The sequence below is a fragment of the Anabrus simplex genome, chromosome 1 (assembly GCF_040414725.1).
Source record: "Anabrus simplex isolate iqAnaSimp1 chromosome 1, ASM4041472v1, whole genome shotgun sequence".
Taxonomy (NCBI): Eukaryota; Metazoa; Arthropoda; class Insecta; order Orthoptera; family Tettigoniidae; genus Anabrus; species Anabrus simplex.
In genome coordinates this window covers 313,453,959-313,474,176 of record NC_090265.1, presented here as the reverse complement: position 1 = coordinate 313,474,176, position 20,218 = coordinate 313,453,959, and the positions used below count along the sequence as shown (strand labels likewise).

General features: G+C 40.5%; 1 protein-coding gene across 1 annotated transcript in view; it reads left to right on the top strand.

The window, feature by feature from the left end:
• The window catches only part of LOC136856732 (serpin B4-like), a 304,832-nt gene that overhangs the window by 218,249 nt on the left and 66,365 nt on the right, over positions 1-20,218 (top strand). Inside the window, exon 9 of the mRNA XM_068231104.1 lies at positions 17,577-17,790. Coding sequence (XP_068087205.1) covers positions 17,577-17,790 — 214 coding nt within the window. The remainder of the gene's footprint in view (positions 1-17,576; positions 17,791-20,218) is intronic.

The following is a 20,218-nucleotide window of genomic DNA, read 5'->3' as shown; positions in this document are numbered from 1 at the left end:
GACTCCGCACTAGGTTGCACTATTGTTGATCTTCAGTAGTGTCCTCTAGAAGAGAAAGTTCACACTTCTTAATACAAGCAAAACAAAAGTACGTCGAAAATGACACAGTTCACAAACTCAAAATTTTCCACGTGGTGACATCTTCTGAGAAAGTAGAGAATTAATAGAATAGATAAAGTTCCACCTTCCTCCAGAAGAGGAGTTTCAACAGGCGCAACTTTTAAATAAACGGTGTAGAGGTGTACCGCCCGGTACAGACCTCCCCCCCCAAAAGTTCCTCCAAGGGGTAACACAGAAGAACATAAACTTTTGTTTGAAAATAAGTTCCAAGTTTTGATGTTGAGATTAAGATAACTTGCAGAAGTATTTGAGAAATTTCTTAATTCGGTTCCAAAATTTTGTTGTTGCAGGTGAATGAAAGTCTTTAAGTTTGTAGAATTTGAATTTTTGAAGATAAACTTTTAATGCTTAAAAGTGAAGAAAAGTTTTGCGATGTCCACCAAATATTGTTGTTAAATTCCCAAATGTAATTATTGCTTATGGTGACTGTCCATGTAGTTGATGTAGATTGAGTCGAATGGCCGGACCGGCCGTTGCAGCTTGCGTCCAACGGAGGCCGCTCGGACCCCTCAAGTACCCTGAGATACCGCTCGCCCGCACTATGAGGGGAGCAGAGGTGTTGAAGTACGCCGCGCCCGCGGTGAACAGATACAGGCTGCGGGCATGTAGCAGGTCGTGCGCCGCACATCAGCCTTGGCCGGGAGGTGAGCTCCGGCTCGCCGTGCACATGACGTCCTCGCTGGAGAGGAGGGGGCCCATCCCCCTCCCCAGTCGCTGCACGGCGCTGCGCGGCTGCGGGGGCGCTGAAACATTAAAGCTAGGCGGCAGAATTGTGTTGGACAATCATTTTCTTTGAGGGTACAGGCTTGTGGAGAGGTTGAGGGGCCAGCGGCGTGTAGATATCCATGGCATTTACTATTATGAAGCCACAGTGTAAGGTGGAGCAGGAGACGGGAGCGTGGTAATGGCCGTGGCAAGAACAGGATGGCAGTTTAACGGGTCGGGGCAGGTTTTACACAAGGCTTACATCTAAAACCAAAATATTACAGAAGGGGCAGAATGCCTTAAAGTGAAACTCAAAAAAATATAACCTTCATATCCTTTCAAAATAATATGAAGCAAGTTAACACAGAAATTACACCGGTTTCACCTGGGACAGGTGAACTCTAAATATCCTCTCGGTGGCTGGATTACTTAGCAATAAGGTAACCGGCGTAAGAAAATCGAGAATGATACAAGGCCCATGAAATCTGGGGGCAAGCTTGCCCGCGGGAACAAAATTTTTGACCATAACCTGGTCACCTACCTTCAAGGTGGTGGGTCTCCGTCCACGATCATACCTTTCCCTAACCTTTTCATGAGATACTTTAAGATTAGCTTTAGCCTTCTTCCAAAGATCTTTAATGTTGTCCGGATCTATTGTCTCGGGCAGAATGTCATTCAGAGACCAGAGGTTAGAGAGCGGCGTGTTGGGAACGAACTTAAACATCAAAGAAGCTGGAGTAAATTTGTGAGATTCATGAACCGCCGAATTCAAAGCAAAAGCTAACCAATGCAGGGACGTGTCCCACCTAGAGTGATCTTCATGATGATAGGCAATAAGTGCGGACCTGAGATTACGGTTAACCCGTTCAGCCAGAGATGGTTGAGGGTAATAAGCAGATGTAGTTACATGAGAGATGGACAAGTCAAAACAGAATTTACGAAACAGATTTGATGTAAAAGCTTTAGCATTATCAGATACAATGTATTGGCACAGACCAAAAGAAGCAAAAATAGAATTTAGGCAAGTAATGGTGGACTGAGCGGTAGCCAGCTTAGTCGGAAATAACCAGGAAAATCTTGTAAAACCATCTACACACACAAAGATGAACTTGTTGGCATTACCCTTTGACTGGGGGAAGGGTCCCACATAATCGATATACAGGCGTTCCATGGGGCGCGACGCTTGATGAGAAGACAAAAGGCCTACTTTAGTGGACATGGTGGGTTTACTGATCAAACAAGATTTACAAGCTTTTACAAGTTCTCGAATTTCACCGTCCATACCTTTCCATATGAACATTTCACGAATCTTTTCACGAGTTTTAAAGATTCCAAGATGCCCCCCCAATGGGGTCTCATGATAGTATTTGAAGATCATAGGTACAAGAACCGCTGGAACAACAACTTTCATCAACTTATCATGCCTCGAAGGGCAACATAGAACACCATTCCTCAGAACATAAGGGACAGCATGTTCCCCAGAAGAAAGGGTTTCCATTATCGGAGCCAGCGTCGGATCTTCACGTTGGTATTTCTCAATATCCCTAAAAAGCATGGGAGCATCTGTTAAGATGGCATTAACACCAGATAGTATGGACTCGGAAGGTGATGAACTGTCGACCGGTTCATGGGTCTCGACCTCGTTTGAAAACATACGGCTGAGTCCATCAGCCACAACATTTTCGGTACCTCTGATATGCCTGACATCGAATTGGAAGGCGGAAATACGGATGGCCCAACGGGCTATACGACCAGTACGACGCGGTCTACCTAAGACCCAGCTTAAGGCTTGATTATCTGTCTCCAGATCGAATTTGACGTGTTCCAGATAGAGACGGAACTTTTCTAAGGCGAATAAGACTGCCAAACCTTCAAGCTCATATATGGAGTACTTTGCTTCTTGAGCTGACAATGTCCTAGACGCATAGGCGATGGGTCGCCTCCCTAGTTCAGTCTCTTGAAGAAGAACTGCAGCTACTGCTGACGACGATGCGTCGGTTTGGACGATGAATTTCTTCGAGAAATCAGGCATAGCAAGTACAGGGGCATTACAGAGGGCTAATTTCAGATCTTCAAAAGCGGCTTGTTGAGAAGGTCCCCACTCGAATTTGATGCCTTTCCTACGAAGAAGGTTTAAGGGCGCCGCTCTATTAGCAAAATTAGGAATGAACTTCCTGAAGAAATTCACCATGCCAATGAACCTGGCGATACCTTTAATGTCCTTGGGAGGTTTAAAATCACGGATGGCCTGTGTTCTAGAATGATCGACTGCTACACCATCAGGTGACACAATATGCCCTAGGAATGACATAGAGGGCTTAGCAAAAGCAACCTTGGACAACTTAACAGTTAACCCAGCCTTACGAAGGCGATCGAGAACTTCTCGCAGATGATCTAGATGTTCTTCAAAAGTCTCTGAAAATACGACGACATCATCTAAGTAGTGATATAAGTACTCGAATTTGATGTCGGAGAAGACCCTATCTAGCAGCCTAGTGAGTACAGCTGCTCCCGTAGGGAGCCCGAAAGGCACGCGGTTGTATTCATATAAATTCCAGTCCGTGGCAAACGCTGTAAGATGTTTAGACTCTTCGGCAAGGGGAATTTGATTATAGGCCTGATTCAAGTCCAAGATGGTGAAGAACTTGGCCTTACGAAACCATGAAAAGCAAGAATGAAGGTCGGGAAGGGGCACAGATTGCAACACCACCTTCCGATTGAGAGCCCTGTAATCAATGACAGGCCTGAAGCCTCCTTGGGGTTTCGGGACTAGAAAAATAGGCGAAGAATACGCTGACTTAGAGGGCCTAATAATACCATCCTTCAACATTTGATCGATGATTTCTTTCAGAGCCTTCATTTTAGGTGGAGATAGCCTATAAGGTGGAAAGCGAACAGGAATCGAATCCGTGACCTCAATTTTGTATTCAATAAGGTCAGTAACACCAAGAGTATCAGAGAACACCTCGGGAAACGACTGACACAATTTGCGAATACTATCAGCCTGCTCCTCAGGTAGATGTCTAAGGTCTAACAACATCTCATCCTGGGTAGGCGAAATAGATGAACATGATGCAGAATTACACTTTAATAGAGGGATTTTACAATTGGACGCAAATTTGAATGTGCACGACCTACTCTGGAGATCGAGCACAAGACCAGTGTGAGAAATGAAGTCCGCTCCCAATATGATGGGGCAAGACAAACGCTTGGCCACAAACAATTTGATCTTCCATGTAAATTTAAAAACCCGAATTTTGACATGTAAGGAACCTAGAATTTCTAATGGAGATGAATTAGCCGAAACATATTTAACAGGAGATGAGTCATAGTCAGGGAGTTTACAAACAGATTTCAATTTAGAATACCAATCAGCCGAAATAATGGAACAAACACTGCCTGAATCTAAGAGAGCTGTTATAGGCTCGTTATTCAACTCAATCCTAAGAAAAGGAACAGGTGCGGGGGTATCCGCCGCAATCCTAAGACACTCTTTAGGGCATTCAAAAGATGAATTTGAAGGCTGGTCGTTCTCTGCATTTACAACCTGTTTACTAGGGGCTAAGTCTCGGGAAGATGGATTAGTCGGCTCAGCCGACGCCGCTAGTCACTTTTTATTATTGGCATAGCTGGAATTTGCACCAGAAGTTGAGCAGGAGGGGGTGCTATTTGAGTTTGGGCAATTCTTGGCGATATGTGAGAAGGCCCCACACTTAAAACAGCCTTGTGATGACTCTGCTCCATTCCTTGTCCCACTTGACTTGATCAGAGGACACTTATTCCGTAGATGGTCAGGCGACCCACAAGCATAACATTTACGGGGATTGACTGGTCGGCGAGGTGGAGGCCGAGTGTTACTAAAGGAAGGCGGGGGTTCTTTCGCCACACGCAAGGAATCGGCATACCTAACTCCTTCCGCAGAGACGGCTAATGCTTCCAGTTCAGAGAAGGTTTGCGGGCACGCCGCGAAACACAAATATGACCTGTAGGGTGGTGAAATCCCTTCAACAATAGCTTGCACGATCTGATCCTCAGGGAAGTGGAGAGCAAACACCCTAGTATAAAACTTAATATCTTGGATGAAGTCTGCCAGGTTTTCATCCAAGCGCTGTACCCGATAATAGTATTTCTGAATAAGGGAGGACCTGGCCCTAGCCGGGATGAAGTTAGCTAGCAAATGGGCATGGAAATCCTCAATAGATGATTGCTCGGCAATGGCTCTTACGATTTTATCAGAGAGAATACCAATAGCATACGGATAGATAATTTGCAAAATTTGACATGGCGAAAGAGAAAAAACCAGAGCATGATCCTGAAATTCCACTAGAAATCTTAAAAATGAAATTACATCACTGGTGGTGTTGACGGAAAACTTAGAGATACCTCTAAGCAACATTGCCAATGGATGAGGCAAGCTACTGAACCCAGGTGACATAGTCGTTAAAGGTTTCAATGGCAAAGAAGTTAGTTCCGAGCGGATGTTACCCAATGACGCACGGCGTTCAGATTCGTTGTTCGATGGGGCAGAGATAGTTTGAGCAGCAACGGTTATCCTATTGACTTCTCCCTGAGGAGGCTCTTCCTCGTTACCCACATTCACCGTGGCGGGTTGATCAGTTTTGGGAGGAGCTTCGCCGGTTAGCAATTGAGTGACCTTATTAGACAATTCAGAAATAGTTTCAAGGAGCGTATTAGATTGCTTCCTCTGAACGTCATTCACCTTTAGAGACAATAGATCATTAACTCTATTTGCAAAGTGATACAGCCTGCCTTGCACACGCTTAATTTGATTAGGAGATGGATCGTTTTCATCAAAAAAGCTGACTACAGATGCTAGCCCAGTAATATTCTCGACGATCGTGGAAAGAGAGTCATCAATTTCTTTCTCTCCCAAATTGGGGATGAAAATGGGCAAATCAAGGGACTTTCTAAGCTTGTTGGTGTCGATTGCAACCGTGCCTCCAGATTGCACATTTCTGATAGTTAACTCGTATATCAACTCCTCTTTGCGCAAATAGTTAAGGAGGAGAACATCGCGAGGGCCGGGCATGATGACAGAACAATTTTGAAAAACTCAAAAAATTCCAGCAACTGAGACAATTGTTAGAGTTCGAATCAAAGCAATGTTTAGCCGTCAAAAGGGGCTAAATTGAGACCCATTCAACCACGCTCTGCTACCACTTGTTACCGTGTTTTAGCGGTAGTTATGCGTAAAAGAAGGTGCTGGGTGGTGAATAGGTCTCAAGCTACTAAAGAGAAATTAAATTTTAAAATTTAACAAGGTTATATTTTCTTTTCAAAATTAGGTAACAACAAATAGAACAGGTACTTAGTAGCCGAAATACAACTTGAAATGTACAATTACAGGGATTAAAGAATTTGGGCTTCGAGCCCTGAAAACACAATTCTTGAGCAACTAGCTCAACTTTACGATATACCAATTTCAACAAAAGAGGCAGAAGACCCCACTCAAACCCTGGAGCCCTTGCTCCAAATTACACAGCAAAGCCTCCTCGAGGCATACAACTCTCAGTTTTAGAAAAGAGCCACTCGCTCTTAAAGTTAAGCCTCTCCCAGGCCACACCAAACTCAACTTTCAAGTTGTCCTCAAAGGACATATACACAGGGGTAAAATACCCAACCTACTGAGGTCTATTAGGTGAGAAAAGATTAATACATGACCTCTAAAATACAACTTGAGAGGAGGCGAACTTGCACTCCTAATACACTTGCTTAAGACCTACTTGGCACTAGGCCGTTAATACAAGGGCTAATCCCATACTACAGAGGTGACTTAAAGGCAATTTACATTACATTACGGGAGAATTGGTTGAGAAAAATAAGTTCACCTCAAGATGATGTGAGTGGGAACTCGAGAGGGTTAGCACTCTCTATCCCATAATGTAGCTTTACAAGAGAATAGAAGAAAAGAGTAGTTACATTTTAGGAAAAGGTTACATGATGGAAAACGCTTCGAACCCGCCGCGAGAGTTAAACTGCCGACCTAGCAAGAAAAGAAGATATTAATAGGCCATTACCTGGTAGTAGATCGCTGCCGAGGAAAGAGGCGCTTCCCGCCTCCTGCTATGTACTTAATACACTGAAAGATGGAACAGAAGTGGCCCGGAGACCCCAAAATCAGCAGTTTATATCCTCTCGCGGAAGATTCTAGGCGTTAGGGGAAAGAAAACACCCTCCCACAAAATCTTTATTGGTTCGGGAAAAGAAACCCCTACATAGAGGAAAAAGAAACACATTATTGGTGGAAAATTAATTAAAGAAATTCGGGATTGGCTAGATCCAAACTAAGGGGAAAAAGAGGGGTATACAGCCAACTTAAACAATGACAGAAAGAAATTTACCAAAGAACAAACTCCTGAAATTAAATTTTCTCCAACAAAATAGTTCTTTGACTCCGCACTAGGTTGCACTATTGTTGATCTTCAGTAGTGTCCTCTAGAAGAGAAAGTTCACACTTCTTAATACAAGCAAAACAAAAGTACGTCGAAAATGACACAGTTCACAAACTCAAAATTTTCCACGTGGTGACATCTTCTGAGAAAGTAGAGAATTAATAGAATAGATAAAGTTCCACCTTCCTCCAGAAGAGGAGTTTCAACAGGCGCAACTTTTAAATAAACGGTGTAGAGGTGTACCGCCCGGTACAATCTTATTACACAGCCATCCTATTCTTCACATCATATCTCATTCTTCATTTCAATAACCCTAATATATCTCAACTTGATGCATATGACTTCATAACTATCGTTTATCCACTTAATATTCCATTTCCTTCTCAATTTTCTTCAGATTCATCTCGTATTGCTCATATGTCTTCTTATGATCCCAATATAACCTGTATATCATATCGCATCATCACCATTTCGTGGTATAACATCCTAACTCAATCATAACATTAACCACAATGTTGGTATAATATACACAACTGAAGTAAACTAACCTCTCACTTAATATAGATAGCATTACGAACGTATAAGCTGATTATCACTGATCAAATTCATCCTGACTAAAGAATTGTCATTTTAAGTTAGATGACTACCTATTATCCTCCTATGTTATTATATCAATGTTATTTCACACATTAAATCACTATTCTTAAAATAAATCAATGACAGCACTGGGCAATTATATTACTCATAATTAGAAAATGGCACTTTTCAAAATAAGATATTTAAATTACTTACAGAAATGTGATATCATTGAATTTATCTTTTCTTCCCTGTATTCCCTCGCTTGTGTGTCCAAATGCATTAGGACATCTTGTTAGATATGACTGCTACATCGGGCTGGTCTCTTGGAAATATATGGGCTGGTCCTTCCTCCTTCTCTGTCATCTAGGGATAAGTTTGCTGACTTCAAGTCACCATCTCCAGACAGTCTGCCTTGGTCTTCTTAGTGCATGACGCTGGCCATCTCTTGCACAGTTAGGATAAAAATACAGATAAACATGGTCAGTTTCGTCATCTTAGTATTCAAAGCCCTCTAACAGTCATTAACGTGCTATCGATAGTTATCGATAGCGACCACTATTGTCTCACATCGATAGTCAGTTGCCTATTACCGATAGTCAACGATAGTACCCCCCCTACTGGCTTATTTTTCGCGCTAACAGAAAAATTGTACAGCTGTTTGCAGTTAACTGGTGAGGAGTTTGTTCCAATTTGTAGGTGAGCATTTAAGTATCTCGGTGTACCTACAACTTCAGTGCCTAACATTAGTTGAGTTGATACCAGTATGGGACAAAAAAAAGATACTGGTATTTATAAGTTGTCAGAGATTGTATGTAAGCGAGAGGACATTTTAGGTCAAAGACTCCATGAAAGCAACTGTAAACTCTCCTGCCATCTGTTGATAATGTTGTAAAATATTTTTTCCAAAGATATTGCAATACCCGAGAATATGTCGAGCGATCGCAAAATGAACACTGAGCTGAACGAGAATTCCTCGGGCGGTCACGTTATGGGGAAGCACGTGCAGCCCGAGAATGTCTCGGATGTGTCACTGAAGAGATTCCGATTTGAATTTCAGAAATGACATAGCATGAAATAATTGTGCTTTCTACTGATTATTTATGGATTATGTTCAATAAATGTTTTACTGTATTTTCAGGCATAATGATATGATTCGTTCCACTTTTTGAAAACTATCGATTACTATCGATAGTAGAGCTCATAATATCGGAAAATACCATTGGCGATTACTATCGATAGTTTGCAGCCTCTAGCTGGTTATGTAACGAACTCTGATCAAGTCGTTGTTATTCCTCAGCTTATTTCTACGCAATTCTATGTAATATTTCTGTAGTCTTGCTCTTCTCTTGACATTATTCCTATTTCCTTCCTGGTCAAGCCTTTTACTATCAAATACTGTCTTCTTCTCGTAGCGATATGTTGTACCGAGCCGCTTGTGATGATTACTTCTGGAATATTTTTTTGAATAAATTTGTAACAATCCTGTATCCTTCATTCTTTTCCACTGCCTTCTTGATACTTTCTCGGCTTATCCCTGATATGAATACAATTCCCTCGACATCGACGATTAAACTTGCGTGTCGTGTTTAATTTTCTCGCGGCATAGCGTCCATCTTTGTTCCAAAATGTTCATTCCTAACAGTGAAATGGCACAACAAGGAGTAATTTATTATACCACCTATTCGATACAATTTATTTCATTATTGTGTGCTCAAATGCACATAGAAATTACCAGATAATAAATTACTCCTTGTGCAAACTTGGTGATATTTCTCACCTTTTCATTCTTTGTCTTCTTAACCAAACCCATCCATCATGATCTGGGTACTACTTTGGCCTCTCTCATATTTCATTTTGAATCCGTAGGTTGCTTTACCTAGCGAGTTAGCCACGTGGTGCAGACTACGTAGCTATAAGCTTGCATTCAGGAGATGGTTGGTTCGAACCCCACTGCAGGCAGCCATGAAGATGTTTTTCTATAGCTTTGGATTTTCACACGTGGCAAATGCTGGGGCTGTTCCTTGATTAAGGCCATGGCCACTTCATTCTCAGTCATAGTACTTTCCTATCTAATCATCAACAGAAATCCTTCTGAGTTAGTCTGAGAGACTGTTCAGAGATAGCCACCCCATAACCACCCACCCAAGTCGAGTCTCAACAGCCACTGGTCGACATCCCATGTTTATTATTCTTCCAGTGAGAAGTGTTCCATAGGTGTCCGCTCCTAAAAGAAGATCCATTTCAGGCGTCTCTTCTCCAGAATCAGAGAGAAAGATTCTATTGTTTTTCAAGTTCTTTCATCCAAGGACCACTTTGGATTCTAGGGACAGTACCACGATTTTTTTTTCTATTTGTTTTACGTCGCACCGACACAGATAGGTCTTATGGCGACGATGGGACAGGAATGTCCTAGGAATGGGAAGGAAGCGGCCGTGGCCTTAATTAAGGTACAGCCCCAGTGTTTGCCTGGTGTGAAAATGGGAAACCACAGACAACCATCTTCAGGGCTGCCAACAGTGGGATTCGAACCCACTATCTCCCAGATGTGAGCTCACAGCTGCACGCTCCTAACCGCATGGCCAACTCATCTGGTGGTACCACAAATAATCGGTTGATCCAGTACAGGGATCTTACATGTGTAGCTGCCATTTAAACTGCTCATCTGTATTTGATAATTAAAATGTAGATGCTCTTTTGATTCAGTTCCTCCAAACGGGGCATGAATCATGTTTTCAGATCCTGATGATTCCAGTCCGATGGTATCTACCAGTTTCTTTAATATATATGATTGCTGTGATCCACTATCTATGAGTGCTCAATCCCCTTTCCTTCCTGTGATCTTCACCAACAAGGTCTACAGAAGAACATCCTGGCTACAGTTTTGGTTACCCAAGGTAGCACTGGCACCTTCCTTTTTGTCTTGTGTTTTTTCCACATTTTCCTTGGAAATATTTGAAGGTAATGTTGGGCACATTAGAATAACATATTTCTTTCCACAGAAGTGACACAATACATTACCCTTACAGATCTTGGCAACATGACCAGGTCTGAAGCACAGAAAACAATACCCCGGTTTCATCAAAATATTCCTTCTTTCCAATAGAGTCATCTTCTGCACCTTGAAGCACTCTTTGCTCTCATGAGATTTTCTGCAGAATACACATACATTTCCAGGATCTTTAATGTCTCCTGTGAACAGACTACTAACAGTGGCCATGTTTTCCAAAGTTTAACCTAGGTTTCTGCTTTGTAGGCTTCTGATTTGCTGTATTAAATCCTCCTTGGGCTAGTGCTATCCTCTGTTCACCTTCCACTTTATTCTTGAGGAATAAAGTCAGTTGTGAGGGTTTGTCACAGTATAAATCCTCGGTAGAGTCACTAACAGGGTGATGGCCAGAATTTCTTAGCCATATTCTCAGCAAGTCTTCAGGTAGAGATGACTCAACTAACGGAAAAAAAGAATGCTGTGTACTTATCAGCAGTCATGCCCAGAGATTCAAGGGATTGAAGGTGGGATTCTAAGCAATTGTAAAACTGTAGGAGAGTCAGTCTTTGTGTTGAAGAAACATTTTGAATCACAAGTCCAAGTAGTTCATGAACATAAAATTCTACGAGTAATTCTACTTTTCCGAATCTACTTTTAAGACAATGAACTGCACTATCATAATTGTTAGCTGTTGGAGGGAAACTAGTTACCATCTCCCTAGCTCTACTTCCTTCAACAGTACATTGGATCAAATATTGAAATTGATCTTCTTTTTCTATGTCTGAGTCGTCATGAATTTGACGGAACTGGCTCCAAAACCCTAACCAGTTCCTAACCTCTCCGTAAAATTTTAGAAGTTCGGTTTTCGGCATTTTGAGTTTTTTCTGTGAGAAACCTATGAAACCATCACTCGATATTTGATTTCCTTCCTTTGTATGTTGTGTTAATACAACACACTCCATTCTCTGACGAGCTTCATCTACTTTATCATGTTATTCATTCACTTTATCGTATTAATTTGTGTATCGTTCTTCGTCACTGTCATCGAGAAGCACTACTAATATTTTCTCATCGACATCCTTCAGTTCATTTTCTAGTTGTTCTAGTTTAGTAAAATGCAATCTTACCTTGTTGGGGTCTGTTTTCGCTATCAACGCATCGTATGTTTTCGTGAACATAGCACATATTGGTTTTCTCGATTTGGTCAACTTATCCATTTCAAATTACTGCTTTGTTCACGTCCAGTCATAGTCGCCACTACTGTTATGTCGAACTCGAAAATCTACTCAATGAAACGGAATTCGTCTGATAGTTACACAGGTGTTGGCTTTTATTATTTTCCACAAACTTCATTTACATTGTTCTTCTTCTCTTTTTTTTTTTTTTTTTTTTTTTTTTTTTTTTACAAAACAATCTGTTCTCAAACCAAAAAAATACAAAATCTGGTGGGTGCATTCCATTTAGTCTCTGGATGTAACAATTGCCATAATTGCATATGTCTCAGTGGTATGATTGCCTTTTAACTACAATATATATCAATTTTTGCAATCTACCGAAGATGATCCAGTTAGGATCTAAACATGTAGATGTGACAAATGTGAAATTTAAGATTTTTAAATTCACATTAACCATAATAGATTGTATAAGGAGGATACTGTTCAACAATAAATCATTGTAATAGTGATTTGAAGAATATTAGTTATGTGTGGTACGCAATCATTACACTACTACTACTACTACTACTACTACTACTGCTGCTGCTGCTGCTGCTGCTGCTGCTGCTGCTACTACTACCATTACTAGTTATTCATTATAGACCATTATGCCATTCAACACTCAGTCTACAAGCCTCTGTGAATTAATTAAGCACTTCCTGAATCATTTATTTGCAACAAGTTCTGTGGCCTCGTTTAATTCCAAAGCTCTTTCGTGAAATGATTAAGGACCGAGTATAACTACTGCCATTTTTCTTTCCCTTTGCTTCTCTTACCTTCCATGGCTAGGTTCTAGATACTCTATCCTCCTCCATTCTTGTCACATGAACCCATCACCAAAGCCATTTTATGCTCACAGCTTCGTACATAGAGTTCATTGGTGACGGCAATTGTTTTAAGGTGAAATCCTACTGGGCAACCGTTCCCTCAACACTAATCAGAGGGAAAATGGAAGAGGTCTGACACCTTGAGGAATGAAGGCATTGGCAAAAGAAAGTAAAAGGTGAGAAAATGAAAGAATCTCTAGGCGTCGCATACCTAATACTGCTGGGGTTAGAAAAGAACAAGAGTTGACCAAAGGAGGTCCGATAGGAAAGATGAAAGCAAGGAGCCTGACACAAGTAGAAGTAATGCCAGATTCACTTAATGGACCCATAGTTGCCAATCCACGCTCCCAAGTTGAGAGTCACTGGTTTCCCCTTTTAGTTGATTATTACTACAGGCAGGAGATACTGTGGATTTATTCTACTACCTCCACCCGCAGCGGACATCAACTTCATTTTTAAGACTTTTATCTTCTCATTCGCAGTACCTCCTGCCATTATTCTCACCTGTTTCAACCAACAGTCATTCTTGCTACTTTCATATTTGTTACTGCTTGTACCAACAGTCTGAAGGAACTTAGGAAATTGAATCTAGCAAAGAAGGCAGCTAAGGATAACATGATGGCAAGCATAATTGGCATTCATACCAATTTTAGTGAAAAATGGAAGGATATGTATAGCTACTTTAAGGCAGAAACAGTTTCCAAGAAGGACATTCCAGGAATCATTAATGAACAAGGGGAGTGTGTATGTGAGGATCTTCAAAAGGCAGAAGTATTCAGTCAGCAGTATGTAAAGATTGTTGGTTACAGGGATAATGTCTGTATAGAGGTGACTAATGCTAAAGAAGTATTCAAGTTTACATATAATAACAATGACATTTACAATAAGATACAAAAGTTGAAAACTAGAAAAGCGGCTGGAATTGATCAGATTTCTGGGGATATACTAAAGACAATGGGGTGGGATATAGTACCATATCTGAAGTACTTATTTGATTATTGTTTGGTTGAAGGAGCTATACCAAATGAATGGAGAGTTGCCTGTGTATAAAGGAAAGGGTGATAGACATAAAGCTGAAAATTATAGGCCAGTCAGTTTGACATGCATTGCATGTAAGCTTTGGGAAGGCATTCTTTCTGATTATATTAGACATGTTTGCAAAATTAATAACTGGTTTGATAGAAGGCAGCTCGGTTTTAGGAAAGGTTATTCCACTGAAGCTCAGCTTGTAGGATTCCAGCAAGATATAGCAGATCTCTTGGATTCTGGAAGTCAAATGGACTGTATCCCGGTTGACCTGTGTCTAAAGCATTTGATAGGGTGGATCATGGGAGACTACTGGAAAAAGTGAGTGCAATTGGACTAGGCAAAAGAGTGACCGAATGGATTGCTATATTTCTAGAAAATAGATCTCGGAGAATTAGAGTAGGTGAAGCTTTATCTGACCCTGTAATGATTAAGAGGGGAATTCCTCACGGCAGTATTAGTGGTCCTTTATGTTTTCTTATATATATATAAATGATATGAGTGGAATCAGCAGTAATGCTTTTTGCAGATGATGTTATTCTCTATAGAGTAATAAATAAGTTACAAGAGTGTGAGCAACTGCAACATGCAAATTAAGCACTTCCTGAATCATTTATTTGCAACAAGTTCTGTGGCCTCGTTTAATTCCAAATCTCCTTCTTGAAATCATTAAAGACCGAGTCTAACCATTGGTGTTTTTCTTTCTCTCTGCTTCTCTTACCCTCCATGGCCAGTTTCTAGGTACTCTATCCTCCTCCATTCTTGTCACATGAACCCATCACCAAAGCCAGTTTGTGCCCACAGCTTCATACATAGAGTTCATTGGTGATGATAATTGTTTTAATGTTTAAGTCCTACTGATATGGACAGTAGGCAGTGGTATGATGATAAACAGGGTTAAAAGTCAGGTTGTGAGTTTCACAAATAGGAAAAGTCCTCTCAATTTTAATTACTGCATTGATGGGGTGAGAGTTCCTTTTGGGGATCATTGTAAGTACCTAGGTGTTAATATAAGGAAAGATCTTCATTGGGGTAATCACGTAAATGGGACTGTAAATAAAGGTTACATATCTCTGCACATGGTTATGAGGGTGTTTAGCGGTTGTAGTAAGGATGTAAAGGAGAGGGCATATAAGTCTCTGGTAAGACCTCTACTAGAGTAAGGTTCCAGTGTATGGGACCCTCACGAGGATTCCTTGATTCAAGAACTGGAAAAAATCCAAAGAAAAGCAGCTCAATTTGTTCTGGGTGATTTCCAACAGAAGAGTAGCATTACAAAAATGTTGCAAAGTTTGGGCTGGGAATAATTGGGAAAAAGAAGACGAGCTGCTCGACTAAGTGGTATGTTCATGATATCGATGTTGATTTCCATAGGGAACCTGAAATATTTGTCCTGAATGAGTAAATTTATAATACCGATGAGGAATGAGTTAGTTGGAAAATTTATAATGTCCAATAATGGACCATTTATATTTGTATTAAGTGGTATGTAAATAACTGTCAGCAGAGAGATGGCGTGGAATGTCATTAGTAGACGAATAAATTTGACTGGTGTCTTTAAAAGTAGGAAAGGTCACAATATGAAGATAAAGTTGAAATTCAAAAGAACAAATTGGGGCAAATATTCATTTATAGGAAAGGGAGTTAGGGATTGGAATAACTTACCAAAGGAGATGTTCAATACATTTCCAATTCCTTTGAAATAATTTAAGAAAGGCTAGGAAAACAACAGATAGGGAATCTGCCATCTGGGCAACTGCCCTAAATGCAGATCAGGATTGATTGATTGATTGATTGATTGATTGATTGATTGATTGATTGATTGATTTATTTATTCTTGCTGCTTTCATATCTGTTACTCCCATCTTATGAGTAAGTTATCCTGAAGCTATCAAAGACCGATGTAAAGATAGTTTGATCGCAGAAGTGATTTTTTTTTCTTACAGAATACCATTGTTCGCAACTGCAAGCTCACTGCATTAGATTTGCTACTGCTTGATTTAGTTTTGCTTAGTATACTACATTCCTTATAGAATACAAATCATAAATACACAAAATGATCCACCTATTCCAGTTTTGTATTCTTTACCTGTCCTCTTAGATTTCTTCCCAAACTTCATCACTTTAATCTCAGAAATGCTAATTTTCATATCAGTCGTACTCGCGGCATCTCTTTATGTTAGATTGTAAACTTTCAGCACAATCTAAGACTAAGTCATCAGTATAGGTCAAGTTTTTTATTACATCTCCACCCAGCTGAATCCCTCCGTTCTATTTTATACTTTTCAGTAAATGAACCATATAAACTAAAGGGGAAAGATTACAGCCTTGTCGTTAACGCATGTAACTACATTGAACCAAGAACTTTTTCTGCCATCCTTCCTGGTGGTGATTATAGTTTTAAGAGGAAGTTCCACTGGACAACAATCTTCTCTTAACACTTATCAGAAGGAAGAAAGGAAGGGGTCCTTCAAAGAATGAAGATATGAGTAAAATGAAGCCAAGGGCCACGAAGGGAATGAAAATGAAAGACTCCTTAGGCCTTACAAACCTAATACCATCAGGGTCGCAAGATAACAAGAATTGATCAATGGAGGTCAGATAGGAAAGTTGAAAGCGAGAAGGCTAGCACAAGCAACTGGAAGCCATACCAGACTCAGTTAGGGACCCCATGACCACCAACTCATGCTCCCACGTTGAGAACCTTTGGGGTCCCCTTTCAGTTGCCTCTTATGACTGGTAGGGGATACCGTGGATGTATTTTACCGTCCCCACCTACATGGAAAATCCATCACTTTTCACAGTAGCCTGTCAATATAAATTTCTTTAATTGCTTGTAATGACCTACCTCTGATCTCAAAATTCATCAGTATGGTTAAATGAGGATGGATAGAAAAGATAAAAGGAAGACATCTAACACAAGGATGTAAAAGTGATGTAAGACAGTGGCAGTTTGAGCTCTATGATGTGCCGACACGTCTTGCAAGTTGTGAGCCCCTGTTAGCCATTGTCCTTCCCTCCCAGTCCTAGCCCCATTCAATTATGAATACACCCATGAATAGTTCTAACACCATAGTTATTACATAATGCCCAAGTTCCTTGTGTCAAACAACAACAACAGTGCATGAATCACCTTCTAGGGGCAGAATTGCCTTGTAAAGAATTTGTTTCAATTTAAAAATCTTAACTTTTATATAATCTCTATTGTGGTTTCTATGATTTTGTTATGCCTTCGCTGGCAGCACCTAGTGTTTACAGTGCACTATGTCTTCTGGTATAGGCTAGAGCAGTTTTGTTACTTTCATTCATCTGTCTCTGTCTTATCCTTGACTTTGACAATGTGAAAGTGACTGAGGCATGAGCGATTCTAGTAATGCCATTCCTTATGCAGCCAGTCCTTGCCATGAATGGTGGAAAATGTTGCTCATAGGGTCAGTTGATGCATGCATTTCAGTGGGCTTGGCAGACTGTTATGTAATAGCAACTTCTGGCCCAGTGAGGAATGCAACAGGAAACTACCTCACTCCTCGTTTCCCTAGTACACCTCTTCAGTGATGCCTAGGCCATCTATGACAGCTGATGGCAGACCAGTTGAGGATCCAACCAGCCTTAGGGCTGAGGACTGAACATACATGATTTTGTTGTCAGTTCTAAACAATGAAAGTATCATATTTCATGACCATAAAACAAATATCCTATGTTTCAGAGTTCCGAACGATTAACTCTGGATGTGGTGAATAAAATCTTCATACAAGAAGATTTCACAATCAAAGTTGAATTCCAAAAAATTATTCAAGACATATTCCAGTCTGGTGTGCAGTTAGTGAATTTCAGGGAACATCCTGGTGAAGCATCAAGTACCATCAATGACTGGGTGAGAGAGAAGACACGGGACAAGATTCAGAACATTGTAAAAGAGAGTAAGTATCAGATAACTGGTAGACACAGAAGTGAGTTGGAGAAAATTGTAAAACTTGTTATATCTAGATAGGAGAAAGAGAATCTGTTTGGTTGTAAATTTGTTGATGTTTCCTGTGGAGAGCTTGTATCATCTTTGCTTCATCATTTATAAAAAGGTAGGATGCCTTTGCTCCCAATACCTTGTGCTTACTATGCACTATGTCTTCGGGTATGGAACAGTACAAATTTTTTACTTTAATTGACCTGTTTCAATCTCATCCTTGACTTTGGCAATGTGAAAGTGACTGAGTTATGAGTGATGCTAGTAACACCAACATTTGAAATTTGGAAGCCTGTCCAGATTATGAATGGTGTGGAACTGTTACTCATAGGGTCAATTGATGTATGCATTACAGTGGGCTTGGCGGACTGAGATGCAATAGCAACATCTAGCTCGGTGACGAGAGTAACAGAAAACTACCTTGATCCTCATTTGCCTCGTACGCCTCTTCATTGACACCTGACAGCTGCTTGTGGAGCTGTTGCGGATCCAGGTAGCCTTCAGCTAACATACACACAGAAAGGAACATGTAGTAGGAAAAGCACAATGACAGATCTGTGTGGGAAGAGGGAGGAAACACAAAAGAAGGACAATCTCCATCTTCAAATAGATTGGCCCACTTCTCATCAATCCTAGTTCTTCTACATCCATTTCTTCTCAGCGCCAAACAGATTTTTTTCTGCTTCCCAGTTTCATCTGCAGGGTGACCTTCAACACTCATTGAGGGGCCATCTTGATAGATCTTTAGTCTTGATGTGGGAAGCATACAATAAGAAGAAAGCCAGATAAGCACAGGAAAAGGAAAGACACACACAAAACATTGTTTTTCTTATTGTGTGACCCTTTTGATGCTCCTATATGAAAATTAAAACCTACAACCTGTTTTCCAGTCTTTGACTGGGTCAGGGATGTAATGAATGAACCATATATATAGGCTATTAGTACAATGAGGTCGCCACTCCCAAAGTGATTTATGGATGACTGATAAATGCTGAAAATGAAAACATACAAGCTGTTTTCCAGTCTTAGACTGGGCCAGGAATGTAATGAATGAAACATATATAGGCTAGTATTACAATGGGGTTACCACTCCCAAGGTGATTATTATTAATGACTGACAGATGCAATGAAATGATAATAGACAGTGTTGCTGGAATGAAAGATGACGGAAAACCGGAGTACCCGGAGAAAAACATGTCCCGCCTCCGCTTTGTCCAGCACAAATCTCACATGGAGTGACCGGGATTTGAACCACGGTATCCAGCGGTGAGAGGCCGACGTGCTGCCGTCTGAGCCACGGAGGCTCGCTCCTATCTGTATATACTGCATAAAAGTTCAGATTTTGCACAATGGTTGCCCTTATGTGTTAAGTGCTTACTAGAGTGAAATGAGGGTTAAAGCCTGAGAACCAAAATATTAATTCCTCTGAAACCCTCAGCTGCACAAAGTTATTTCATATATGGTTGCTGCTTTATTTCCTGGTCGTCAAATAAGAAAAGATTTTAAAATATTTCATCCCTCAGTGAGTTAAATGTTTGTTAAGACCCAAAACAAAAATATTCATCTCTCCAGAACTGTTTCATCCACAAAGTTGAAATTTCATATTATGGTTGCCCTTTTAGTCCTAGATATAAAATGTGAAATAATTTAAAACACTTCAAACCTTAGGTATTTAATAGGAGTTAGCCTTGAAAACATACAAAATTTAAATATCACTGGATAGTTGTTTCTATGTTTGGATGTTAGACAAGACAAGGTTTCCTAAAAATTCATCACTATGAGTTAAGACTTGAAAACAAAAATATTCATTCCTCCAAAGGCGTTTAATGTATGAAGTTGTGTCCTAGATGCTATATAATAAATATTTTTGTACACATTCCAACTTAAAGGGTATAAATAGGGGTTAGCTCTTAAAAAACAAAAATAATTCCTCTAAAATTGTTGCCATTGATGCTGTCACGGCCCGTACTTATAGACATGATACAGGCTTTTGGGCTTGTGCCATGTCAAGAAAATAGGGTGAAATTCTTTACGTTTCGCAGAGAACTGTGCTCTGCCTCTTCAGAAGAAAATCTCAGCTGTCCCTAGGCCACCCCATTTCTCTGAATGCACCTCCCTATAACCCTTCTAAACAAATTTCCTCACTTATATGTACCACTGCGGTTTAAGTGAAAGCCATCTGAGCGCAGATCCCTATCTCCTACCCACCCATTAGGATTTAGAAATCTCACTCCCAGTTTCCCACATACCCACTCCATAGTCTCATTTAAATCCCCAATCACCTTCCAGTCAGTATCCCTTCTACACAGTATTCCACTGATAACAATCTCCACTTCCTTAAACTTTACCCGTGCTGCATTTACCAGGTCCCACACATCCCCAACTAT